The sequence below is a fragment of the Myotis daubentonii genome, chromosome 3, assembly GCF_963259705.1.
Source record: "Myotis daubentonii chromosome 3, mMyoDau2.1, whole genome shotgun sequence".
NCBI lineage: Eukaryota > Metazoa > Chordata > Mammalia > Chiroptera > Vespertilionidae > Myotis > Myotis daubentonii.
Genome location: NC_081842.1, coordinates 201,790,836 through 201,818,790, shown reverse-complemented (window position 1 = coordinate 201,818,790; position 27,955 = coordinate 201,790,836). Strand labels below are relative to the sequence as shown.

At 52.6% G+C, this 27,955-nt stretch overlaps 2 protein-coding genes across 2 annotated transcripts in view; both read left to right on the top strand.

Moving 5' to 3' along the window:
• Nucleotides 1-1,056, top strand: part of OPRD1 (opioid receptor delta 1) — a 32,655-nt gene extending 31,599 nt beyond the window's left edge. The window contains exon 3 of the mRNA XM_059690530.1: nt 98-1,056. Coding sequence (XP_059546513.1) covers nt 98-636 — 539 coding nt within the window. The 3' untranslated portion in view covers nt 637-1,056. The remainder of the gene's footprint in view (nt 1-97) is intronic.
• Nucleotides 1,057-19,272: 18,216 nt separating this feature from the next.
• The window catches only part of EPB41 (erythrocyte membrane protein band 4.1), a 174,470-nt gene continuing 165,787 nt past the window's right edge, over nt 19,273-27,955 (top strand). The window contains exon 1 of the mRNA XM_059690506.1: nt 19,273-19,433. The gene's annotated coding sequence lies outside the window, so the exon portion shown is untranslated. The remainder of the gene's footprint in view (nt 19,434-27,955) is intronic.

The following is a 27,955-nucleotide window of genomic DNA, read 5'->3' as shown; positions in this document are numbered from 1 at the left end:
CCGGGCCAAGTTGAGAAGGGAGGGTCGCAGGCAGGCCGAGCCCCTGAGGCCCCCATTCCCCTTACCCTGCCTGTTCTTCTTTCGTTCCTTGATGCAGACGGAGCCGTGGTGTGCACGCTCCAGTTCCCCAGCCCCAGCTGGTACTGGGACACGGTGACCAAGATCTGCGTGTTCCTCTTCGCCTTCGTGGTGCCCATCCTCATCATCACCGTGTGCTACACCCTGATGCTGCTGCGCCTGCGCAGTGTGCGCGTGCTCTCGGGCTCCAAGGAGAAGGACCGCAGCCTGCGGCGCATCACGCGCATGGTGCTGGTGGTGGTGGGCGCCTTCGTGGTGTGCTGGGCCCCCATCCACATCTTCGTCATCGTCTGGACGCTGGTGGACATCAACCGGCGCGACCCGCTCGTGGTGGCCGCGCTGCACCTGTGCATTGCGCTGGGCTACGCCAACAGCAGCCTCAACCCCCTGCTCTACGCCTTCCTGGACGAGAACTTCAAGCGCTGCTTCCGCCAGCTCTGCCGCTGGCCCTGCGGCCGCCAGGAGCCCGGAGGCTTCAACCGCGCCCGGGAAGCTACGGTCCGCGAAAGGATCACCGCCTGCACCCCGTCCGAGGGTCCTGGTGGCACCGCTGCCTGACCAGGCCCGGCTGGCCCACCTGGCGGTCACCCCGAGTGCTAAGGGGGGTGGGGGCCAGGGCGCCGCAGGAGGAGAAAGGGGGCCTCTGTTTGGAAAAACAGACCCGGGCTTGAGATGGGCCAGGGGCCCAGAGATGGGGCCCCTGAGGTGGGTGGACCTCTGGGCGGGGCAGAGGGCTGGGCAGTGGGCTGTGCCACTGGACTGAGGGCCTGGTCAAAGGCTCTGGGTGGAGGAGGAGCTGCCGACTCCTAGGGAGGAGGACCTGTGGCTCTAGACCTGGGCGGATAAGTAGGGCCTTTACTGTGGGGAGAGCTTCACGTTCCAACCCTGAGCTGGGCTTGCCAGTGAGGGTGCGGACTGAGCCCTGAAGATGCCCGGCCAGGACCCATGGGGCAGTGGTGGGGACAGTGGCTTGAGGATTGAGCTGCAAGATCAGGCTTCTGTGTAGCGAGGAGGGGCCTCTTCTCGGACCCAACGCAAGGACAGGACTGGGAGGCGTAGCTACTGTTCAAGATTGGGCCTCAGAGATAGGCCCTGTGTGCTGGGGACAGGGGCCTCAACTTTGGGCGAGAGGCCCAGCCCTGAGTTCTAGCAGGAGGTGGGGCTCAAGGCTGGGCTTGCCCAGGTCCAGGTCCAACTTGCCATCTCTATAAATAAAAAGAAGAGAAAAATAGAGAGGGAGAGAAAAAAACATACCTTCTTGCTCCTTGACAGTCATTTCCTCGGGATGGGCAGGGTGCCTCAGCATGGAGGTAGTGTCCCCAGCGCTGCACCTCAGTGGGGTGGCTCCAGGATAGGGTAGCGGAACAGGGCCGGGGTTGGGGTTGACTCCTCAGCCTGAGTCCCTAACGGGGCTCAGAAGGAGCAAGGAGGCTTCGTGGCTTCAGTTCCAAAACCGAAGCTGCTGGTTGGTCTCAGTGCCAAGGGGTGGTGGTGGGTGGGCTGAGGCAGGAAGTGGAGGTGGTAGTGCTGCTGGTTCAGCTTTGAGGTTGGTTCCTGAAGCCAGTGGACAGATGCCGTTGGGGGTTCCCCAGGACCCTGGCTTTTCTGGCCCAGGTGCTGCAGGACAGAGGACTGGGGGTCAGAGCTCCGTGGAGGGTAAGTGCCCCTGGGACTGGGTGGGCATCTGAAGCACCAGCGCAGACTGCCCTGCCCCCTGCTCCCGGCACGGGGCTCCTGAGAAGAAGCTCCAAGAATTCCTCTTTCTCCTCACACCTGGCTGCCTCCACTGTGTCCGTTGTTCCCGGAAAGCTGGAACGGCCCACGTGGGGAGCGGACTCTGAAGGAACTGGGGGGAAAAAGGCTTTTATAACTGCAATGCTCCTGTCAGTACGTGCTCCCCTCTGCCTTTTCCCTGGACCCCCAGGTCCCCCACCTGCTCTCGCCGCCCCCTTCAAGCTACGGAGAGGCGGGTCCACCCAGAGCTAGGCAGAGAGTATTTCATTTCATTGGTGGGGCATTTTATTGAGGCGAGCCCAGATCTTTGCTTCCCCCAGTACCAGGGTCTGTCCTTGGTCCCTGGCCTCCCCTTGCTTTATCTCCCCCGCCCCCGGCTTTCCCCTTCCTCACACATGCGCAGCCTCAGTCAAGCACCCTGGCTCCCTATTGAGGCAGTGTTCTGACATCCTTGTAAAAACATTTAATCATCTTTCCTTTGGGGGACAGATGGCAAGAAATTGACGTCTGTCACAAGCGGAAAAAGAAATAAAAGGGGGGGGGGAGAAAAGAAACAATGTACCTCTTCTCCCTTTGACAGCCATTTCCTTGGAACAAAAGCCTTTCCCTGTCTGGGAGGCTGTCACTCAGCAGGGGCTGAACTGGCATTCAGCAAGGTGGGGGCTGAGGCACCAGGGTGGGCTTTGGGCACATTAGGAGCAGGGATACCCTTGGTTGGCAAAGCACAGCCCCCTTCTCAGGGCGAGGTCCCCGGAAACTGCAGACCTGGGACTTTTCTTCTCCTGAGAGAGGCTCCCCTAGTGCCTTGGGAAGATGCGGGGCTGTGCCCAGCACTCAGACCCGCTGCCAAGTTACCGAGGTCTGGGATCCCTGCTCACTTTCACCCTTCAAATGGAGCCTGAGACCATGGGGTCTCTGTGTCTGAATGGGGGTGGGTATCAGGAAGGTGGGGGCACTCCTGGACACTCCTCATCCCCTGGGACCCCTCCTGTGAACGCCTTGGGGAGATGTCAGGGGAAGCAGACAATTTAGGAACCAGGGAAGACTCCTGAAGGGGGTGATGTTGGGACCAAGTCTGTTTCTTTTCCTTGCAATCGCTGTGTCCCCTTTAATTCCTCCTAGAACAGGCTGCTCAAGGTTGCCCAGGTCTGTCCACTACCGTTTCCTGTGGCTACAACAGACTGGCTCCCTTTTACTACTTCTCATACATAAATTTGTCCTGGGGTCAGCAGGGGCTGGGTCCAGACCATGTGCATTTAAGGGAAAGCAAATTTCTATGGAAATGTATGCCATGCCAGGCTGTAAGCACGCTGGGCACTGGGACTTGGAAATGAGTCAGGTACTGCCCTGCCCTCAGAAAGTTTGACCCCGTGCTGGAGACAAAGCATAAGCGATGATTGCATCTCCCTGTGATGTGTGTAGCCCACAGGGAGCCCTGGGGGGGGGGGGGTGTCAAAGGGAACTACCTTTTCTAGCTTTGCACGGAAAGAGATTTGTAGCAATTCTGAAAGAGGTGGAAAGGGGTCAGAGGGCCTTGATGCATGACTAGGAGTTGGCCACGAAGAAGAGGGACAGCGTGTGCAAATCAGGGAGATGTTCCAGCGCTTGGCAAACCTGAGAAGTTGTGTGCAGCTGGAGCGTGGGGCTTAACCGAACGTGTCTGATGACATTCCTGGGGGGACATGGTGGGAGTAGTATTATTACCCTTATTTTAGACAAGAAGTCAGGCTCAGAGAGGTCCAGCCACTCACCCTAAGTCACAGAGCTTGTTAGTGGCAGCAGAACTCAGGTCAGTGGAATTCCAGGGTCCAGTTTCCAGGAATTTAATGATGAATTTCAGACATCATTGAAGTAGAAGAGCTGTAGAACCCTGGGATGAGGTTTTGAAGACTTAAAACCAAATGGAAAGACTTGAAGGAAAAGGGCAATTTTCCATGAACTTTTGTTCCACCTGGCACTCTAACTCTTCACATTTTAAAATGTACTGGAGCCCTACCTGGTTTGGCTCAGTGGATGGAGCATCGGCCTGCAGACTGAAGGGTCCTGGGTTTGATTCCAGTCAAGGGCACATGCCCGGGTGGTGGGCTCAATCCCTGGTAGGGGGCCTGAAGGAGGCAGCCGATCGATGATTCTCTCTCGTCATTGATGTTTCTATCTCTCTCTCCCTCCCCCTTCCTCTCTGAAATCAATAAAAATATTAAAAAAAAATAAAATGTACTGAACATGATGTATTTTAAAGCTCCAAATGAACAGTGTAATTCTAGAGCATCACAGAGCTCTCAAACTAGAGTAGATCTCATTTTCCCCCAAATTCCCATTCCTCTCTCTTCAGGAGGTGGAGGGAAGGAAATTATTGTCTCCTACAATTTCATATCTCTTGTAATAGAAGTAGTGGTTGAGGCTGGAGTCAGATCTTGGCTTTCCCTTTCTGTGCCTCTGTTTCCTCATCTGTAGAATAAACTTCTTTCATGGGGCTGTGAGGATTTGATGAGTTAATTAATATACAGCAAGTCCTCCCTTAACTTCATCTCTAGTTTCTTGGAAAGTACAACTTTAAGTGACATGATGTATAACAAAACCATTCTACATAGGCTAATTGATATAAGCAAGAGTTAAGTTTCTACAGGATATTTCTGGCCACAAAAACATCACACTGTCCTATATAATAAAAGCCTAATATGCAAATTGTCCCCTCAACCGGGAGTTCGACCAGGAGTTTGACCAGGGGGTGGGGCCAGCCGGCCAATCATGGGAAGGGAGGCCCAGGCTGGCAGCGGTGGCAGGCAGCAAGGGGGAAGGGAGGCCCCAGCCAGCAGCCGCTAGGGACCCTGCCCATGCACACATTTCGTGCACTGGGCCTCTAGTTTCTAAATAAAGACCCCAAATGCTTCTAATATTAAACATCAAAGTCAATGTGAGCTATACATACATTTAAGAAAGAGTAATAAAAAAAAGTAAGATGATTATTTTCCGACTCCCTTATTCTAGTTCAGGATCACAGGTGGCCACAGCCTCTCCAGGCAGCTCATGGTGCAAAGTGGACAGGATGTTCTCCCATCACAGGTCACATCACACACACACTCTCTCTCTCTCTCATAATTTAGACGTGTCAATTCACCTCACGTGCACACCTTTAGAATGTGGGAGGAAGCTAGAGTATCCAGAAAACCCCCACACAGACAAGGAGAGAACATGCAAACCCCAGACGGGCCTCAGCTGGGAATCAATTCTTTTCTCATCACTGTTATAATGAATCGATGCTGAAGGACAGGACATCATTTGGGGACCTGCTGTATAGGGTCCAGGGCATAAGTAGGCTCTTAGCACATGGTTAGTCACTGGTATTACTTACAAGTGGACCTGCAGTGCAAGGTCAGAGCTAGAGACCTAGAGGGAAAGTAGACGAGCTTCCGGGCCAGTGATAGGAGAAGAGACTGGGGACCCAGCCTAGGGATCCCTCTAGTCTCAGGAGCCACTGTGGAGAGTGAGAAGCTGGAGGAGGACGGGGAGATGTGCTGCCATGGAAACTGGAGGAGGAGGGCGTTCCCAGAGGGAGGGAGTGATGGATAATGTCAAGTGTCATATAAGAGAGGCTGGGGGTGGGGAGGGCAGGAGAGTGATGAGAGTAAACCAGAGTCCTCAAGTTCAGTCTCCTACCTGGCCTGCAATCCAATCTCAGCTCTGAAGCTAACTGGCTGTGTGACCTAGGCAAGGGATTTGTCCTCTCTGGGCTTCTGTGTCTTCCTAGATCTAAGTCCAAGGAATGGGTCAGGCTCTAATAGGATACTTAGTCTCATAAGAATCCTGATTTTTCTGCTTATTGGCCACTTGCTAGCAGTGTGATTGCAGGCAAGTCGCTTTACTTCCAAGATCCCCCTGTGAGGGCTAGAAATGATGCTAGTGAGGTGCTTACCAAAGTGCCCGGCACAGAGCAGACCCCAAAGACAGGGTTATTCTGTAAGCATGAGGGGCTGCCAGAGGCAGCTAAGGACGTTTGCTTGGCTTGGATTTTGAAATGCTCCTCAAGGTGCAGAGGGGCCACCACCGTCCAGAGAGGACTTGGAGGAGCAACAGCCCAGGCTGGGCACCTGCTGGGCTCCCACCAAAGACCAGCCCTGTCTGTCTGCAGCAGCAGCTCCCGAGCCCGGGCACTGGCCTGACTGCCTTCCCTGCCTGGCAACTGCTGCGGATCCACGTGGAAACAGCTCCAGGGGCTGTAAAGCCCCCGGAGTGATGCCCCTGGGCTGAGGCCCCAGCATTCACACACAGAACACAGACACACACCTTTCTCTCATCAGTAACTTACTCATTGTTATTTATTCTTTTCTTTCATTTCTGGGCACTGAGCACATAGTGCTGGGAGCTGGGGGACAGCGATGGGAGGGAGTCAGGACCTGGTCCCTCCACTCGGAGCTCGCAGATGCTGGGAGACAGGAGACTAGAACAGCTGGCTGTGTGCTTCTGGCGGCCGGCAGTTTGGGAATTCTGAAAGGGGTTAGTGAGAGCCATGGAGATGGACATCCTGATGGAGTAGAGGGCGAGGCGGGGGGTTGCCCAGGTTCTAGCTCTGTCATCTCCACTGGCCATGAGCCCCATCGGGGGCCCAGCTCTTCCCAGAGTGCAGAGCGCCTTCACAGCCATCTCAGCGCGAATGAAGCCCATGTAATTAATCACAATAGGTCACACACAGCACGTGGTCCTCATCATTGCTCTGGGCACTTCACCTGCGGTAATTTACTCAAGTTTCACAGCTTGACCACGAGGCAGGCATTGTTGTTATTACCCCAATTGTACAGATGAGGAAACAGACCTAGAGAGGCCACACGGCGTTTCGATAGCCGGGCCAGCGAGGATGCCCTCTTGGGTCCGTCAAGTCCCCTTCCTCTGCTTCCCTCCTCCTCCGTGCCGAGAGGAAACTCACTACGCAGAAGACGCTAGGGAGACGGTGGGTCCAGCTCACGGGCATGAACGGAGCCTTCCTGTGCCAGGTCCTGTGCCCCTTCCCCTTGGCGGCAGAGCCACATGCCAGCTGCCCAAGAAACCGCTGTGGCCTTGGCAGGTCCCCCATCCATTGCTCCCTGCCTTGGAAGACCTCTGGTTCTGGAATTTTCCCACTGCCTGCCATGACTTAGCTGTATGACTGTGGGCAAGTCACTTCATTCAATCGTGGATGACAACGCTTACCTGGTAAGAAGTTGTGAAGATTTAGAAAGAGGCTGTGAAGGAAGGACTTCATCTGTTTTGGTCAAGAAAGTGTTCCCAGCCAAACTGGTTTGGCTCAGTGGATAGAGCGTCGGCCTGCGGACTGAGGGGTCCCGGGTTCGATTCCGGTCAGGGGCATGTGCCTTGGTTGCGGGCACATCCCCAGTGGGGGGTGTGCGGGAGGCGGCTGGTCGATGTTTCTCTCTCATTGATGTTTCTGACTCTCTATCCCTCTCCCTTCCTCTCTGTGAAAAATCAATAAAATATATTTAAAAAAAAAAAAAGAAAAAGAAAAAAAAAGAAAGTGTTCCCAGCAAATGGCACTACATATGGTAGCTATTCTACTCTGTGCTGCATAGTAAGTGCTCATCAAATGGAGCTTTTTAATTTTATGTCGTATTAAGGTTACACGTGCTCTGACCTGTCTCTTAATGCTGTAGGCCTTCCTCTTTTAACCATTCTCCTCGAGTTTCAAACGGTGGAGCAGAATGCATTAGAGAGGAAATTTTCAATAGAGGTCTTCTTCTCCAGTTCCTTACACAGGGCTGTCCCCTTTTGTTCTCACCAGGACTGCTCTCCCAGGGACCCCAGTGGTGGGCACAGCCTGAGAGGGAAGAAAGGTCCCTGGGTGGCACTGGCCTAGACCTCTTGGCCTGAATGTTTGAGTCATGAGGATGGAGTCCCTTGGTGGGTGTCAGTGCAGGTGACATCCATCTGCTGGGACTCAGCTCCTAGAATCTCCTTCTGGAATGAGTCTCAAGCCGAGAGACAGAGAATGTGGGTTTGACTCTGTCATCCATTTCCTGGCTGTGCAACTTTGGGCATGTCTCTGTCCCTCTCTGGGCCTCTACACAAGGGAGGGACAGAGGCAGAAGTTGATGGGTTCTGGGAGTTCTACCATCCTGGGAGAGAATAGAGACGTTTCCTTTTTGCTCCTTGACCCCAGAAACAGACACTTATTGGTAAAGTCCCCTGGGCATCTCCCCAGAGGCCAGGAAAAGGACGCCTTGGGGTCTGGTGTTTGTAATCGGAGCTGCTCCACTTTGGGGAGGAGGGAAGCAGGCATGTCACAAATGAAGCGTGACTCAGACATCTGGCTTTTGCCAATCCCGGACCCCATCTTGGTACCAAGGACCCAACCTTCTGTTTTCCCAATAAAGTGAGCGCTATTTCAAGTGTCCACATCTCTGGCTGTTTCTTTTGCTCACCTTCTGTGGTTTCCTTGCTTGTGTGTGTGAGGGGGAAGCGGGGGCAATTTAGGAGGTGATATAGACCTGCCTGCGCACAGAGTGAGAAGTATAGCTCTGCCCTCAGGACCTGTCTTGGAGGTAAATACAACACTGTCCCTTAAGAACCCCATCTGGGCCAGCCAGCGTGGCTCAGTGGCTGAGCGTCGATGTATGAACCAGGAGGTCAAGGTTTGATTCCCAGTCAGAGCACATGCTCTGACTTGATCCTCAGTAGGGGGCGTGCCGGAGGCAGCCGATCAATGATTCTCTCTCATCATTGGTGTTTCTATCTCTCTCTCCCTTTCCCTTCCTCTCTGAAATTAAAAATAAAAAAAGGAACCCCATCTGATGGGAGAGACGGATACCCAAGGCACGCTCCCTCCCCACCCCCTCCCTCCAAGTTGGCTCCTCCTCATCCCTGTGGTAACCCCCCTAATCTAAGTCCCTTGTTCTCTAGAGCCCTGCCTACCCCCTAACTCCCTCCTGCCGCCCTACTCCCACCTCCCTTCCTCCCCCTGCCCCATGGTGACCTTGCCTCTGACTGTAGAAGCCCCAAACCTTTGTCCATATAAGGCAGCTCTGGGGGCGGGAATTAGAGCCTGGTGCTCCAAGAGAACCCCGCCTCCTCAGTATTCGCTTCCTCAAAGAGTTGTTGGCCCTGCTGGTTCATAAGGAACTCTCTGGAAGAAAAACTTCCTGTTATGGGCTCTGCCTCCCCACCATGTGTGACCAGGTTGTTAAGAGGGCACCAGGGCACAGAGCCCCTCTTCCTCTTCTGGGGCAACCTTCCTTCGGGGAACCAGAGCCTCAGCCCAGGGCTGCCCACCTGGGGCTGCCGTGTCAAGATGAGGAGCGCCAAGGCGGTGGGCTGGGATCTCAATCCCACTCAGCTGCAGACGGTGTGGGCAGCAGCCTGGGCAGGGCGACCACAGCTGCCAGGGTGGGGAGGTGGGCTTGACTGCGTGGCCTCCCAGAGAGGTCACGGAGACTTCACAGGCCTGGCAGCTCCCCCCAGAGCCAGCTCCCACTGACGCTGGGAAGAGCATGCCTGAAGGTGAGGATGTTTGCACGGCATGGTCGGGAGCCCCTGGGTGTTCATGTAGTACCTGTGCACAGGGGAGAGTTCTTATTCCCCAAGGAAAAGCATCTGCGTGACCACTATGGGCATCACTTTCCTCACTTGTAACATCGGATAACAGTTATTATAACTAAATTACCAGGACTCTCCCGAGGGCCCAACCAGACCACGGCTGTGCGTGGTAACTAGGGCACGCTGTTATCACCGGGGAAACACTCTCTGCCTTTAACCTTCAAGAGCGATCAGGTGCTGGAAAAATCTCCAGATGATCTCTATGCCCCTTCCCAGTGGGGAATTCTCAGATTCTAAATTCAATCTGGCCTGCCTGCTACCTCAAACTCTCTAGTGGGGAGAAAGTGGACCCTCTACAGGGAAAGGACTATGGGGGCCCTGCCCCAGGGCAGGCGGTTCTCAGAAGTGGAGTAGACAGAGCAGACTCCCGTCATGTGCCAACTTCATCACGCTTCCAGGTCAGCTTCGCTTCCTCTGCCGTCACGAAGCCTTCTCTGGTTGCTCTGTACTGACCGCTTGCTCTGATTGGATGACCCAAAGCTGCTATCAGGGCTCCCCAACGCTGAGCGCTGAGCGGAGCAAGACCTGCTCTTCTCAGCTGGCTGCTGGCCCCCCCAGCATTGCCAGATGCGTGGGAACTGCACCATGGCCTGAGGGGAAAGGAAAGACTTCGGGAAGGAACGGTTTTTTTTTCTTTAGTAACATTTATGGTTGTTACAGAATGTTCAATATAGAAATCTGATGCGCTTGAAAAGAAGGGGAAAAAACATCACCCACAGTTCCCCATTCTATTAACATTTGACTGTACTCCTTAACCAGGGGCACCCCTAGGGGGTCCACAGGTGATTCCAGAGCCATCCAAAACAGTATGACTGTGTGCCACCATGTGCCCTGTTGTGAGATTCGTTGGCGGTGCCAGGAGTCCGGGTCCAGGACCCAAAAGGTTAGGAGGCTCTGCATTAGGGGAGGGTCGGGGGAGGGGGGAGGAAAGGAGGCTAAACAGTCACATGCACACAGACCCACACTGACCAAGAGGCCACACATACACACACCTGACTGTGCACACAAACATCTTCCCCATGTAGTTCTTCACATCATCAGGGACATTCTATTCTGTCACCAAGACTCCTTGCATCTGTATACATGTTGCTCATGTGCGTTCATACCATATGTATGCACATGCCCTTCTTTGTGCACACACCTCCCACCGGGGCACACACTCATTCATACAACGATGTTCATACACTGGAAGACAGCCAAACAACCTGGCCTGGGAGAAATTTAGGAGAGGCAGCCCGAGACAGGCTTATTCCACGGATGCTTCTGCCACCTATTGGCCATGCCTTGCCATAGCACCCTTATTTAGTTCCTACTCCTTTTTCCCATCTGGTGTCCCTAGCTCATCCAACTGCCGCATCCTCTCTCATCCCCGGAAGCTGCGGACTGGAATTGGTTCCTGAAAGAGGGTCTTGAATGAGGGAAGCATTCTGTTAAGAGACACTAGGTGAGCGTGGGCTGGAGGGGGTGGGGAACTAGCACAGGCTGACCACCTATTATGTGTTGACAGCTATGATCTCATTTATTTTTCTCAATCCCATGTGCCTTATGCAATGCCTGACACATGAAAAGTTATAGTAGGTATATCAATTGAATAACAAAAAAACACTGTAGCTCTGGCTGGGTAGCTCAGTTGGTTAGAGCGTTGTCCTGATGCAGGTTCGATCCTCTGTCAGGGCACATACAAGAATCAACAAATTAATGCATAAATAAATGGAACAACAAGTAGATGTTTCTCTCTCTACTCTCTCTCTAAAAAAGAAAAATAAAAGGGGGGGGGGACACTGTAAAGGGAGTATTTTTAACAAATGAGGAAATGGAGGCGGAAGTGACTTTCCCAGAATCACAAAACAGTTTCCTCTGAAAGGACGTTGTTCTGAAGAGAAAAAGAAGGAAGATGCAGCAAAGCTGAAGGTCTTTAATAAGACTTGCAGGAAATCCAGCCAGATCCCCACCCCGAGGGGACCAGAAGTGCCCAGGGGTGGATGATATCAACCTGGAAAGATGATTTCCCACCCAGGAAGGTTCCTCTACTCCAGGGTTCTCAACCTTGGCTGCACATTAGCATCACCTGGGAATCTCTTTAAAATCCTGGTTTCGCCAAAACCGGTTTGGCTCAGTGGATAGAGTGTCGGCCTGCGGACTGAAAGGTCCCAGGTTCGATTCCGGTCAAGGGCATGTACCTGGGTTGCGGGCGCATCCCCAGTGGGAGATGTGCAGGAGGCAGCTGATCGATGTTTCTCTCATCATCGATGTTTCTAACTCTCTATCTCTCTCCCTTCCTCTCTGTAAAAAATCAATAAAAATATATTTAAAAAAAAATAAAATAAAATAAAATAAAATAAAATCCTGGTTTCTGGGCCTCATCCTCCGGAAATTGTTTCTTTGTTACTAATGTTGTGGCCCCACCCCATAACAAAGAAACAGAATTTCCGGAGGATAAGGCCCAAAAATCAGGATTTTAAAGAGATTCCCAGGTGATGCTAACGTGCAGCCAAGGTTGAGAACCACTGCTCTACTCTAACGTGCTGCCTCAGATTCATTCACTCAACTAACATATGCTGAAAACAGTGTGGCGGGCTCTGTGCTCAGACTGAAGATAGCAATGAACCAACAGACCAAAGTCCATTCTCTGCCCTCGTTCCAGTGTGGGGGCTCCAAGAGGACTCCTTGTTCACTTTCCCACTCCCATGGGCCCCTGGCTGTGCCGTGTGGATGGACAATCCAGAGCGAGATCATGGAGATATGAGGCAAGGAAGGGAAGAGATGCTTCAGTATTGAGGTTGAGCAGAGAGCCTCAGACCTGGAGTCAAGCGGACCTAGGTTTGAATCCAGCCTCAGCCCCTAACTGTTTTGTGACCTGTTCACACCTCTTACACCCTTGCTGGGCCTGTGTTGAAGCAAAGGGCTTGAACTTGAACAGTGATTCCAACCATAGTTCCTTAGAAGGGCTGGGAGAGGCCAAGCACATGAACCTTCCCACACCTGTGCACACCCACTGCTTCCTTCTGTTCCCACATTGAGCTTCTCAAAGAGTTTGACAATCACCTGGACTAATTTCTTTCTAAGTTATTCTTAGCGCTAGAAGTTTTAAGATTCAGTCCATGTCTTCCTGACCACCAGACTGTGAGCTAGAGGGGGGCTGGAACTGGGACTGAGTCCTCTCTCTATCTCCCACTGACCCCCCCGCCCTCCCCCCCCAGGCCTGACTGCAAGAGGAGGCTCAGAATGTGTCCATCTGGACTGACCACATGGGGACAACATTAGACTGATAGCACTGCAGGGACTCAGAGAACAGCTGCGTACTGACCAACGGCCTCTGTCCAAGCAGAGTGCTGGCGTTGCCTGGGAGGCAAGGGCAGGCAGAGAAGTCTTCCTGGGGCTGATGGGGTTGGACCCCCAAACCTGGGAAGCAAAGGAGGGTTCCACTGGATGGATCAGAGGGTCCCTGCGCAGTCCTGGCTGGAGCAACCCAACTGGTAGGATGTGGCCACACAGAAGGTGTGGTGAGCATGCACTCAGGTCCAGGTAGGAAGCTCTGGAAGTGCTCAGTGAAAGCCGTGCCTAACAGGAGGCTGGGAGGGTTGGGGGTGGTTGGGAGACACGAAGCCAGATCCTGCTCTGGCTTCAGAATCCCCAAATCTCCCATGGGGACCTCATAGTTAACTAGGGATAAGTTACTAATGTTGAGGCTTATGTGTCAATCAAGGCCTCACACCTGCATAGGCCCTAGGAGGGACCCTGGCCTTGTGTTCACAGGGTCATATTTTCTATGCTATTTGCCAAAGCAAAATACATTCACATCAATTGGTTAAGACCCCCTCTTTCCACTCTGACTCCCCCTCTTCCCACTAGTGTCCTCCAGATGGAGTGGCTACAGGCATTTTGTAGTCTTAGCTTAGCTTTCTTTTTCCTTTCTTTTCTTTTTATTAATCCTCACCTGAGGACATTTTTCCCATTGCTTTTCAGAGAGAGTGGAAAGGAGGGAGCGGGGGAGAGAGAAATATCCATGTGAGGGAAACGCATCAGTTGGTTTGCCTCCCACATGTACCCCAACCGAGGGCGGGGAGTGAACCCGAAACCCAGGTAGATGCCCTTAACTGGGAATCAAACCCAAGACCCTTTGGTCCGAGAGCCAATGCTCTAACCAGTGTGCAACACTGGCCAGGGTAGCTTTCTTTTTCTTACAGAGGCCCTCAAATAAGCTACCAGCTCCACAATCCTGGATCTTATCACTGGGTCCTTGGTTTTCCCAACTGCAAAGATTGCAAAAAGGCTGTGAAGGGTCTTTGCGGGAGTGAAGACTATCTCCTTTAATCCTCCTATAGGCCTGGAGGGGAGATGAAGAGCAGGGATAAGAGACTCGCCTGGGGTCTCACAAGTTGTGCTGCACTGGAGTTGTAGTCTAGGACAGTCCCAATTGAGAGCCGACCTTCCCCTACAACCAACCCCCTGCCTCGGAAATGACACACATGCACCCAAGACAGCACCCCCCTCCTAGCCTGGACGTCTTGGGCTCTGCCGCTCTGCCCAGGTGTCTCCATGACCACAAGGTGGCGGCAGACACCTGCTTTCTTTCTCCCTGGAGCCTGTTTTTGGCCCCACCAACCAGAATCTTAGCTTTCCCACCACCTGCATCAGCTCTTTCCTGCCCTCTCAGGAAACATGCCTTCAAGTCCCGTTTACTGGCTGTGCAATCACCAGCAGACCACTTTGCCCCTTGCAGCCTAACTTTACTCACCCATAAAACAGGGGCATCTGATGGGGACAGGTTAGTGGCACCTGGCAGATGTATAACAAGCCAATCGTCGGCAGCCATTGCTGTTTCAACAGGCGCTTCTGGAGATGACATTTCCCTGGGAAGGGGTTCTCCTGGTAGGACTGCCCCCTCTCCACACCGCAGCAAATCAGAGGAACTCCTAGACCAGGGGTGGGCAAACTTTTTGACTCGAGGGCCACAATGGGTTCTTAAACTGGACCGGAGGGCCGGAACAAAAGCATGGATGGAGTGTTTGTGTGAACTAATATAAATTCAAAGTAAACATCATTACATAAAAGGGTACGGTCTTTTTTTTTTTTTTTTTTTTTTTTTAGTTTTATTCATTTCAAACGGGCCGTAGTTTGCCCACGGCTGTCCTAGACAGTGGGGTCTTTCAGAGCCTTTAAATGTTCATTGGTGGGCACCCCCTGTGCCCATGCATGGGTCCCTCCCTGGACGGGGGCAGCTGACAGCCTTTTCTCCATCCTTGCCAACACCCATCTCTCCTTTGAAGGAGGCTCTGCAGGATCTTGCCCGCCTCAATGTTATCCTATGGATCTGCCCCAGGTTTCAGATACATCCTCCTGGGGCGAAGGCTTTCTGAACTGTCCCCCCGATTCTCTCTCTCCTCTCAGCACCCCCACCCCACCCACCCATGACTGCCATACCCTAGCCAGAACATGGCTATCTCTACCCCAAAGACTCCCTGGCTATCCTTAAATGTCAGTATCTCTCCCCACCCCACCTGCCCTTCACCTTCACCTGGCATTTACGGCCTCCCACAATTCTGTCTCAGGATCCACTCTGTGCTCCCAATATACTAGACTATTTTCTGCTCCCAGAGCACATCGTCATTATTCTACTTTCAGGTCTTATGCGGGCTATTCCTCTACCTGGAATGCCCTCTTCCATTTCCATGTAGTAAATTTATCCTTCAAAGTCTAGCTGGAGCCAAAACCGGTTTGGCTCAGTGGATAGAGCGTCGGCCTGCGGACTGAAAGGTCCCGGGTTCGATTCCGGTCAAGGGCATGTACCTGGGTTGCGGGCACTTCCCCAGTGAGGGATGTGCAGGAGGCAGCTGATCGATGTTTCTCTCTCATCGATGTTTCTAACTCTCTATCTCTCTCCCTTCCTCTCTGTAAAAAATCAATAAAAAAAAATAAATAAAAAAAAGTCTAGCTGGGAGGTCACCTCCTCCAGGCACTCTTCCCTAACCCTCAGAGGGGATCCTCTCCTCTCTCTGAGCTCTGGGTGGACGATTGCTTTAGGGCCTTTTCACAACGGGAATGCCCATTAAGTGTGGAGAGCAACTCTCAGTTTACAAATGGCCTTTCCTTCCAGGATCCTGGAGTCAGGAAGAGCAGGCAGGCTGAGCACCATTACCTCATTGGACTGATGAGGAGACCAGCTGGGAGAGAAATATGATTGGCCAGGTCACATGCCCTGTAAATGGTAGAGTCGGGATTCAAACCCAGTAACAGATTCTAGCCACACCTCCTACCTCCGGCCTGAGCTTTGCCTTCAGTCTCCACCATTTCTTGTGGCCTGGTCTTGTGACTCTCTTCTCCTCTCAGACTGAGCAGAGTAGTGGTCAGTTTTTAATCATGTGGTCAACCAAGTTTTCTTAAAATAAATATATTTTTATTGATTTCAAAGAGGGAAAGGGAGAAAGAGATAGAAACATCAATGACGAAAGGGAATCATTGATCAGCTGCCTCCTGCACACCCCCTACTGGGGACTGAGCCCCCAACCAGGGCTTGTGCCCTGACTGGAAATCGAACTGTAACTTCCTGGATTATACATTGATTCTCAACCATTGAGCCATGCTGGCCGGGCAGTCAATCAAGTTTTATTGAAGGAAGAGATGCTTCCATTTCAGCCTCCCCCCCCGCCCCCCCCAACCAGTCTCCTGGCCTCTTTATCACCCAACTCAAGACTCAGTCACCCAGTCGGAGCTGGTGGCAGTGTCCAGGCTCTGAAGGATAAGGATTTGGCTGAAGGCCCAGGCAACTCAGAAGAGGAGGAGGGGGAGACACAAACAGGTCCCTTTCCTTGCCCTCAAGCTTATCAGTTCCCCCACAGGCCCCAGGCAAACTGGGTGCTCAGCTTAAGGGAAAGACCTGCCTCCTGCTTGTCACCTTCAGGCTGCCATTACTTAAGAGCTGTGTGACCTTGGGCTGCCACTTCCATCCTCTGAGACTCACTCTCTTCTGAACGTTCTTGGCTGTAAGGATTCAGAGCTCAAATGAGAAAATGCATGTACAACAGTGATCACTAAATGCCAGTTGCCTCCTCTGGAGGTCTCCCTTCACAGGGAGCATCTCAGGAACCAAATTGCTCCGTATATTCTGGGGAGGGAGATGGAGATTTCACAGGCAGAGGCTGTGGGGCAAGGGCGACAGCACCCCCACTCTCATCTCTATAATGACAATAAGGCGACATTCACCCCTTACAAGTACACAGGTGACCTCAACAAGAAACACAGGCTGCCTGGACAGAGAGGCCCCTGGGCAGGGCAGAGCTCTCTAGGTCCTCAGGGCTGGGAACAGTTTGGGGGGTGGGGGTGCCGGGGACGGGGGGGGGGGGGGACCTGTTTATATGACACACAGAGAGACAGACACAAACAAGAGTCACACCCTCTATGCAAAGTCACCAACACATGGGTACACCCTCACATGCACCGATGCACTCCCCTACACACACACACACACACACACACACACACACACACACACACAAATACAGAGATGAGACACACACAGGATCAAGATCACCAACACACTCACACAGGTACTCCTCACAAACTCAGAAACAGAGTCCTCCCTGGCCACCCCCAACACACACATTCATAGGCACACACCCTTATCAGGCCGGGCAGGCGCTGGCCCTGCTGAGTCACCCACCGGCAGCTCGGCCCAACAGAGCCGGAGCCACGTGCCCGCCCCAATCAGGGAGGAGGCGGGGCCTGCGGCAGCTCCTCAGCGGAATCCCAGTCACGGCAGGATTCTCCCTGCCTCGCCCCTTCCCTTGAAGACCAGAGTCAGAATGGGGGGGGGGGGGGGAGGAGCTGGAGAGGAAACCCCAGTGCTAAATTGAGACATTCTCCCCTGGGTGCATGAATACATGTGGGGACAATTAAAAAACAACACTAGATCCATTACTGGGTATTTGCATATGTATTTTCTCATAACGTTTAATGTTTACCACAGCTCTATATAGAGTTGGAGCTATAATTAGTCCTATTTTACCCCAGAGAGAAAGTGACTTGACCAAAGGGCATAAAGCTGGCAAAATGCAGAGCCAAGACTCAACTGCCACCAAATTGCAAGCCCTTAACCACTGGGCAATGTCACCTGGTGGGCAGGTGAGTAGGTGGGCAGGTGAAAGTTGTGTCAATATGCTTGGAGCCTGGGTGTGTGTCAGCTTGGAGCGTGTGTGTGTGTGTGTGTGTGTGTGTGTGTGTGTGTGTAGGGGAGTGCATCGGTCCACAGCGCTAGGGTCTGAAAGTGTCTCAAGTGTCTAGACTTCTGGTGAAAGGAAGTAAAGCTTTGCTGGTGGGTTGGAGCTCACCCACCTCTATCAGAAAGCACCCCTCAGCTCTAGGGGCTCAGTCAGACCCTCCTCTGCAACACTGTGAGCTTCTTAAAGGCAGGGGGGGCCAGGACCCTGGAGCCTAAAACAAGATCTGAGTCAGAGGAGGCTTCAGCAAATTCGGGGGGCTATACATAAATGTATGACCTTGACATAACATTAACATCAATAATCATAATAAACGCCAACAACACTTTTTGGATCCTTAGCCTGAGATGGGCACTATTCTCAGTATTTCACATGGATTATTTCATTTAATTCTCACAACAACCCTTGAGGGAAATACATTATAAAAAGATTTTTTAAAAATTATTTTTAGAGATAGAGGAAGGTAGAGGGAGAGACAGAAACATCAATATGAGAGTGACACATCATCGACTGCCTCCTGCATGTGACCTGACTGGGACCCGCAAGCCCTCAGTGTTCAGGATGACGACACCCAGCCAGCTGAGACATTTTGGCCAGGGCGAGGGCAATACTTTTGTTAACCCCCTTTTCCAGAGGAGGAAACTGGTTTGGAGAGGGTTAGTAGCTCACCCAAAATAATGCACCGCTCGTAAGTGGCAGCATTGAAGATTGAGACCCAGACAAGACAGTCTTATGCCAGAGCCCATCTAGTAGAAAGATCACCGACCTCAGCGGAAGTTACTTGCCCACAATGGGCCTCAGTTTCCCCCATTTGCCCAAAAAAGTGACTAGCTCTCTGACCTGAAATATCCGATGCTCTTATTATTCTGTGATTCCTCTACATAGAAGAGGGATTAGGTTTGTTCTCAGTGAGCAGGAATCATAGAGGGCAGACTTGGCCTTAATTTGAGGAAGAGCTTTTGAAGTTTCAGGATGGTTCTAAAATGAAAGAGGCCAGCCTGGAAGGAGGTGAGCGTCCCGTCATTGGCGTTATATGCGCAGAGGTCTGAAATGAGGTAGAGGGGAGGAGACCTGGATCCCTGACTATGCAAGCACCTTCTAGCACTGAGATGAGCCAGCAGGAGGGGAAAGTCTCCGAGAGGAGTGGCAAGATGCGGAGGAGAGGAGCCAGAACCCACATTCACTGAATGTCACCTACTGTGTGCCAGACCTGGGCTTGCTATATTGCTAATTCTCAGGAAGACACGGTAAGATTTATAGTTAAGGAAACTCAGATTCAGAGAAGTGACTTGCTCAAGGTCACACAGAACAAAATGGTGGGCAGGTGATCCAGGTGTCTCACCACGGTCACTTTCCTAGGTCACCGAAGACCAACTCCTCTCCTTCCTCTCTTTCTGACCTTAGGGGCACCACCACGTGGTAAATTGCATCATACTTTTGCCATATGACGTCAGAGACCGTACCAGCCAATCCAGGAGCTCCCTGCTCAACCCTCCCTTAAACCCCTCGGGTTAACAGGCGGCTGCCCTAAGGCTAGGCGTCCGGGTCTGGCCGCACCTGCAGCCCCCGCCCCTTCCCGGTTGCAACGCTCCCAGTCCCCCGCCCAGTTCTCCCCGCGGCCCCGCCGATTGGCAGTTGTCCGCGCCAATCAGAAGGCCTCCCGGGTCGGGGGCGGGGCCTCAGCCGGAGTTGCCCTGTCAGTGCAGGTGGAGGCCCCCGGCCGGGGAAAGTGGCAGGAACCTCTTAAAGGGAGAGAACAGCGGACGGAGAGAACGCGGTCCGGCTCGGCCCGGCCCGGCCCGGTCCCCGCCCCGTCCGGCCCAGGTGAGCCCTGACCACCCGTGGGGAGACCCCTGGTCTTCGGGAGGGACGGGGTGAGGGACAGATAGACCCACTCCCAAGGGCTCGGGCCGTCCCGCTAAGGCAGAGACCAGAGTCTAGGGCTGGGGGAGTTGGGGTCTAGGCGCCCCGGATTCTAAATTCCGCACCGGGGAGCTAGAGGGTCCTGGGCGTCTTGAAGTTAAGAGCGCGGGGAGGGGCAGCGGCGACCGGAGGGGAGGACGGGCAGCTCGGGTCCGGAGCTGGTCGCTCGCCGCAGGCGGTCCCGGGCCTGCCTGGGGGGTGGGGGGGAATCCCGAGTTAGGCTCTCGCGGACGCGTCTCTGCGGGGTGTGCAGCCCACGGTCCCCCGCCCCCACCAACCCCGCCCTGTTCGCGCCCGGCACGCTCCTGCCGGGTCCTGCGCAGCGCGGGCTGCAGCCTGCAGCCTGCGGGCGGGTAGCGCGCAGCGGGAGCCCCCCCCCCCCCCCCCAAGCCCGGCCCGGAGCCCCGCGCCCCGCTCCGGTCCTTACGTAACTGACTTTGAGTTTCCGGACTGCGGGACCCGCGAGGTGGGGCGCCGGCTCTGCCCCACACTCTCCCTTCTAGGCTTGGGGGACTTCCCTCTGCCTCTCTCTGCGAGGGCTCTGCCCGTCTCAGATCCCGGCTTGCTCCTTTCCTCTATTCCCCGTGTGTCTCACCTCTGGTCTCTGTAGCCCAGTTCCTTCCTGGCCCTGTCCTCTGCTTCTCCCCTAGAGTGTTCTCCCCCTAACCTACCCCTCCTGGCAGACCCCGCCTCTTTGGGTTAGAACTGTTCTCACCTCCAGCAAATTGGAGGCGGAACTTGTCCAGACAACCCAGCCCAAGTTTGCCCCAGAAGGGGGAGGGGAGGACGACCCCGAGAGGGGGAGGGGGTGGGGGTCACTCGGCTTCACTCGAGAGGGAGTGGCTGACCGAAGGCGGCCCCTTCTCTTTTCTGCAGCCCTTTTCTCCAGAAGGAGGAAGCTTGGGGAGAGCCTGGCTGGGGCTGGGGCTCAGGGCAGCTGGGAGTCCCTGTGAGAACTGCCTGGTGTCAGGTCAGGGTCAGATCCTCAGCTACGGAAAGGGGGTGGGAAGTAGGGCCAGAGCATTGGCACAGGGCCCTGAAGTTTGAGCAAGCGTCCCACCTTCACCCCAGTTCAGGCCTGGGGGTGGGAAGATCAACAGGAGGAGGCCAGAGGCCTTTCGCATGGGGTGGGAGAAGGGGACAGGGCAGCTAGAAGGGACAGGTTATCAGGTCTGAGGAGCACCTGCTGGATCACCCTCCGTCTTCAAGGCCTTTCTGTGTGTGAGAGAGGCTGACACCTCAGAAATAACTCCTGTACCCTGCTGCTGTCGGTGCCTGTAAACAAGGTCTTATAGCAGTCATGAGGTGGGAATTCTTATTCTGACTAGGGATGGGGGAGGAGAGACTTTGCAGAGTGAGGTGGAAGTGTTGGGAATGAGGGGATCCGGAAGCTGTAGGGAGCGGAGAGGAGGGAGGGAAGGGGACGTCCCCTGCCCTGTCGGCTTTGCGTGCAGCAGAACTGGGTTTGAATCCTGGCCCTGCCGCTTCCTTGCTGTGTGATGTTGTTGCATGAGTCATTTCACCTCTCTAAGTCCCAGATTCCTTTAGTCAATAATCCAGATCTCACAGGCATTAGCAGAATCAAATGAGGTAACGCATGTGCAGCGACCAGAATGGTGGCTGTTCTGAGAGCAGGCCAGTGGGGGTGTTTTCACAAGGGGTGGAGTGGGGGAAGGCCTGAGGTTTCCTCTGTGTACATAGGAGAGTCAGGCAGGGCTTGCCAGGTTTCAGCAATGTGGGATGCAGGTGGAGGGCCTGGGCGTGTGGCTGATACTCAGTGAGGCAAGGAGGTCCACACCCGTCTGTCTGCTGATCTGCCCATCTCTGCGCTGCCTAGACCAAGCTGGCCTCCCTCCTGTAGCCCGCAGGTGCCAGTAGGAGCTCCCAGGGTTCCTAGGCTGCCCCGCCCCTTAGACCAGTGCGGGTGGGGCCCCTGGCAGGACAGGGTCGGCACCCCCTCTGCAGAGTGGATCCTGGCTGGGAGCCTGGCTGGCTGTGCTGAGCAGGAACATCCCAGCCTGGCTGGGAAGATGCTGACACTGTACAGGCCTTTGGAAGCCGAGAGCTCTGCTGGCTAGGGTCGGGTCGAGCACTGGGACCTGAGCTGCAGGGTGAGACAGAGGCTGGGGTGGGAGTGATGAAGGGAGATACAAGGAGAAACAAGATACAAGGAGCCTGGGTGAAGCTGTGGAACCAGAGAGGAACTTCACAGGGTTAAGCCCTAAGCCTTTCCTGAGCTCCTGCTGTGTGCCGTGTTCAGGTTTGCTAGCCACAGAGCTGAACAGGATACCCATGCATGGTTCACCATGGAGGTCATGGTGGGCTGAGGTTTGCTAGGGCTTTGCAGAGTAGATCTTGATGATAGTCCCCTGAAAGGGGGTGGGGGGATTGGGCATTCAGAATTTCCCAAGGGCCTAAGATTCAGATGTTTATTAAAGGGGTCAGGATTTCACTTCCTTATAGTCTATGGACCAGTCACTTTTCTCCCTGGGTTTCAGTTTCCGTTTCTGTGAAAAGAGAAGGGAAGACGAGCCTAGAGCCATGGTCGGCAAACTGCGGCTCGCGAGCCACATGCGGCTCTTTGGCCCCTTGAGTGTGGCTCTTCCTAAGCCTTAGGAGTACCCCAATTAAGTTAATAACAGTGTACCTACCTATTTAGTTTAAGTTTAAAGCATTTGGCTCTCAAAAGAAATTTCAATCGTTGTACTGTTGATATTTGGCTCTGTTGACTAATGAGTTTGCCGACCACTGGCCTAGAGTCTCTAAAAGTCTTCCAGCACCCATTGCTATAGTCTCCAGGACCTGTTTAGGGACTTTGTCCATCCCCTACATCATCCCACATGAGGGAGAATGGACAGAGTGGGGCAAGGACAAGTGCCGGGGTCCAACCCCAGCGGGTCCAGGGGTCCCCAAAGGTGTAGACGGAGTCGGCGAAGAAGGAAGGGCACGGAGACAGCGTTCAGTTGATCAGCAGCCTAGCCAGGATCTCTAGCCCGGATCTCCAGAGAGGTTCTGCTTCGGATCTCCAGCGAGGTTCTGTAGCCATGTTCCCTTGCTAGGTTCTCCAGCCAGGTTCTGTCCAGGCTCTCCAGTCAGGTTCAGTGTCCAGGTTCCAGTCAGGTTCTCCTGACAATCTCTGTAGTCAGGTTCAGTCCAGGATCCCTTGCCATGTTCTCCCGCTAGGCTCTGTCTCTAGGCTCTGAGGCCAGTCCTTCTCCAGGATCCTCCGGCATGCTCTCTCCAGCAAAGTTCTTCTGTCTCTAGGCTCCGTGTAGGTTCTGTCTTCTTGATTCTGTTCTAAGTTCTGAGTGTTTCTGTCTTGTTACAACTGTATTTATACCAGTTGATTCAATCCTATCAATCTCTATTACAAAGGTTAGGGCGTTTCTTATCTCCATTCCAGGGAGAAAAGATTATGTAGTTTAAGCATGATTGTTCGTAGTTAAAGGGATTAATTACCTGCCTGGCACTTAGTTGAGGGGTTTTATTCCCTCCCTAACTTCAGGGGAAAATCCCTACCTGGGGATTCAACCTTTCTCGGAGAGGTGACCTTGGTTAAAACACAGCGCCAAGAAGGTGAGCAAACATATTAAGAACCGTATGCCATATATGCCAGGTCCCTTGAAACAGCAAGGATGGACCGGCTCCCGGCAGACAAGGGCAAGGTCAAGTGAGATGGGCCCCCAAGTCCTGTTCTTGTCCTGCATTCTCTAAGCATAATTAGAGATGTACTTACTGTGCATGGAAGTCTGTGCTAAGCCTTCAATATGCACATTAACGAATGTCATCCTTACAGCCTCATGAGGGAATAGGTATTATCCCTCTTTCACAGGAGTTCAGAGAGGTGAATTGACTTGACCAAAGTCACACAGCTAGGAAGTGGCTGAGCTGGGATTTGAACCTAGGTCTGACTTCAAAGCCCAGACTCACTATAAGGGGGAGCCTCTTAGGTACTAGCCCTTGCCTATGCCCAGATTGCACCCACATTGTTTACCCCTTACCTATGGAACCTGCCTGATACCTGCTGGGTGAACTCAGAGCTCTGGGATATTCAGGCTGTGCCAGTGCCCACTGGGCCTGGTATGGGGAGAAAGGAGCAGAGGGAGCAATCTGTGGGTCAGCGTCCCACCAGAAGTTTCCCCAGATGGTCAGCAGCAGTTGACTATTGCTCGGGTGCAAGAGCTGGACACTGAAAGGCAACCTTGGTTATGTGGCCAACTTTGGACTTCAGTTTCTCCACCTAGAAAACTTGAATTTTATTATTTATTTTTAATATGTTTTTATTTATTTCAAAGAAAGAGGGGGAGGGGAGGGAGAGAAAACATCGGTGAGCTGACTTCTTCACACCCCCTACTGGGGATCAAGCCTGCAACCGGGGCATGTGCTCTGACCTGGAATCAAACCAGCAACCTTTTGGTGCATGGGGTGATGCTCAACCAACTGAGCCACACCGGCCAGGGCTGTGAAACTTGAGTTTTAGTAGTTGAGTGCAGACATTTCTTGGCCCATGGGTTTGTAGCTGAAGTCAACGATGGGGTAAAAGGTTAGAGGCGGGGTTGGTGTAGCAGTGCCTGAGCCTGTGGTGAAGGAAGAAGCCTTTGGGCCCGGAACAGCTGGGATCCTGGGCTGGCTCTTTGACAGCTATTTCAGATGAAGCGACTGAGGTTCAAAGCCGTGTCTGGGGCTGTGCAGCTAGTGTTGCAGAAAGGGAAAAAGCAAGGGAGGACCTGGAGAACAAAATCTCGGCAGATGCCAGTTGGAATCCTGGCTTGACCACTTAACTAGGCTTGGAGATAGGAAGCGATGTGGCCAGAAACACACAGAGGAGTCCCTTCTCACCGTCCTCATCTGTAAAATGGGAATAGTAATAATTTCACCTTTGTCTACTTCCTGGGTTCTTGTGAAGGTCCGAGGAGATGAGGCGAGAGAGTGGGTGCCTGGTATTTTTCAGTCCAAGCCTGCAGTTCTGGTTATGTGTTTGTGGGGAGAGACACTTCTAATGGCCCCTCTGCTGAGATGCTTTACCCTGGTGATGTGTGGAGAACAGCCGCAAGAATGCCACACCATTTATTGAATGGGCTCAGGGCTTCACCTCTCATTGTCTTCTTTAATCCCTATCTTGCCAGGCAGGTGGTGGCCTGACCTGTACTAGGTTCCTCTAAATCCTATGCCTACAGTTCCCTGTAATAATCATAGCTAACACTAATGGACAGTTTACTGTGTGCCAAGCATTGTGCAAAATGTTTTACATATGTTCACTCACTTAATTTGCACAACAACCATGGAGGTGGGTACTAATGCTATCCCCTTTTTATAGATGAATAATTGAGGAGGCCCAGGGGTGGGGTTGGAATAATTGAGGCACAGAGAAGTTAAGAAATGGCTCCAGTGTCACAAAGCTAGTGAGTGGCAGGGCCAGGATTTGAACCCAAGTTCTCATTTCCTCCTTGAAGCACTCATCACAGCTGTAATCCAGCTAATATTATATGATTGCCTCCTTACTGCACTATAGGCTCCATGAGGGCAGGGACCATGTCTGTCTACTTCATACTGTATCTCCCACACTTGGCACACAGTAGGTGCTCAGTTACTATTTGTCCACAGGGATCCTGCTGCCTCCAGCTGGGCTGGGCCCTGGGAGGCCTGATGAGCTCAGGGTGAATTATCAGATTATCAGGTTGCTGACTAAGAGGGTATCTGCCCCAGCGGAGCCCTAGAGGTAGAGGGAGGGCAGAGTTTCACCCCTGGCCCAGGCCCAGGCTGAAGAGGGGCCCCAGAGCTTGTTTGTTGGTTGTGCTTGTGTCTCACTGCTGTCCTTTGCTTCCATGTGCCACTGTGGTGATGGCTCCTCGGCTTCCCCCCGATTGGCTGCGTGACCCCGATGGCTGCTTCTGGGTGAGTACTGGGCTGGCTAAATAGCTGCCCTGTGGGCTTTGATTCTAATGCATGTCCTGTGGTTTTTGAGCCACTAGGAGGTATAAAGGGAGGCCCAGGGGTGGGGGTGGAAGAACTGAGAGAGAATATTCTGTGAAGTTAGGATTCTGTCACAACCACCAGACTTCTCTCAGATGCTTAACCCACTGATGTGATTTTTGGGTCACGTGGTACAATGCCAAGGTCTTTGGGGCTAAATTGGTCTGGAATAAAATCCTTATTCTGCCATTTGTAGCTGGGTGGGTCTTTGCATCTCAGTTTCTCATCTGTAAAATGGGAATATTAACACCTACCAACACAGGTATGTTTGTTCTTTTCTTCACGTAATCCCCATGAGGGCAGGGATTTTTGTTCATCTGTTCCCTGCTGTATCTCCAGCATCTGGGATATAGTGGCATGTAGTAGATGCTCAATGAATATTTCTGAATGAACCTGTTTATTCAGTTAGTGTCACTATTCCCCATCAATGTGCTTTGTATTGGATCAAATGGCTAATGGATATAAAGTGCCCAGCATCATAGGGGCTCGTGAATGTGGGTTTTCCTTTTTGCTCACTAGACTGTGAGTTCCTAGGGTTGGGGGATTCTGTACTGAGCTCTGGGTCCTCTGTACTGAGTATGGGGCCAAGTACCAAGCCCATCAATTAGCAGAGAGAGGGGCCTAGGTAACTAGACTAGAACTGGGGAGGGAGTGGTAGAGCCTCTAGGTTTCATCAGGGGAGAGGGGTGGCTGGGGAGATGTGGGCGGGGTGAGGAGGGACAAGTCATTCACTTCCCTGAATCTTGGAGACCTCATCTGTGAGATGCATACAAGGAGCCAAGGAGAAGGGCCAGCTCAGGGCCCCATGTGATACTTGTTGGTTTCCTCCCAACCCTGGGCTCATTCTGGGATGGGACCAAGTAAAGGGTCCCTCTTTTTGGCACCTTTCTCTTTTAACTTCCTATCTAGCTGGGACTGGAATCTATGAGTCAGGAGTCTCAGACTCCTCAGCAGCCTGGCCAGGGCCCTGGGCCAAGAGCTGGGCTCTGCCCAGTGTAGAAGTAGCTCAGTGGAAGTCTCAGCTTGGTCATTCTTTTGCTGTGTGACTTGATTCACTAACCCGCCTTCTCCAGGCCATCATTGCCTCACCTATAAAATAGGGTTAACAAAGGACACTTTCCTTGAAGAATTATTTAATGAGCAAATGGATGGATTAGGCTGTTACTACTTGGGTCTGGCGGAGGAGGCTTCAGGGCGGGCCCCGGAGGATTACATCCCATCTCAGCGTAGGGATCCTGAGAATGTCTAGTCCATGCCATTCACTGGGTATTTCTTATATGCTGGGATGGTTGTTTCTGCGATTTTAGATACATTATCTCATTTAGTCTTTCCAGTGACCCAGGCATTTTGACCCCACTTTATGGATGAGGGAACTGGTGCTGAGTAAATCAAGTGAGTTACCCAGAATCACATAGTTATTTAGGGGTGAAGCTGGGGGCTCAGACTCAAGTCTGCTCATCAAGCCCAAATTCTTAGTGTCACACTCTTTTATCTCCCCTGAGGAGACAGATACTGTGTTTGAGTCATTTCTGTTAATCTCCAATGCCCAGCATGGGGCCAGTGAGAACTACTGAGCTGTTTGCTGAATGAATAAATTCACACACACACACACACACACACACACACACACACAGTACCTCCTCCCAGGCCTGCAGTTCTAAGGATTTTGAAGACAACAGAAAGCTGGAGAAATCCAGACACCATAGTGGTTTAGAGTCAGACAGACCTGGCTTTGAATTCCGTATCTATTGCTTACTTTTGTGACCTTGGACAAGATCTTTAACCTCTCAGCCTTAGTTTCCTTATCTGTAAAATGGGGTTAATAAAAAAAAAAAAAAAAAAAAAAAAACCCCTACCTAACTACCTCCTAGATTCTAGAGAGTTCTTATGAAGATTAAATAGTGCCAGTGAGGCACATGGTGAGTAATCAGTGATAGTAATTATTGTTATTACAGTTATAATTATGAATATTATTTGGGGATTACAAAGATATCCCTCTTGGGACAGTGAGACCAGATCTGGGAGGGGTCTGCTGGAGACAGGCAGGTGGCAACCTAGTCTGACAGGTTCTGAAAGGCATCTGTAAGGTGAAGGGAGGGAGGAGACCTCTTGGAAGGTTATCTAGTCAGTTCCCTAGTCATCTGCTCTCTCTCTATCATCTGCTTTCACTAACATCCACTCTTTGACAGAGCATAGCACACAGAGATGAGTCTGTGTTGTCTTTGCCCCCTACCTCCCCAGGACTTCAGAGTCTGGTTTGGGGGATAAAGATACAGGAATCACCAGCTCCACCTTTGATCGATGGACTGAAGTGTGAACTGTGAATATCTTCTCGTGCAGAGACCGGGAGAGGGGCATTCCTAGCCGAAGGAACTACTTTGCCAAGCTGCAGAGCCATGACCTTCACTCAGGGGAATGGGATTGCAAAGACATGCTCAGGAGAGTTGGGG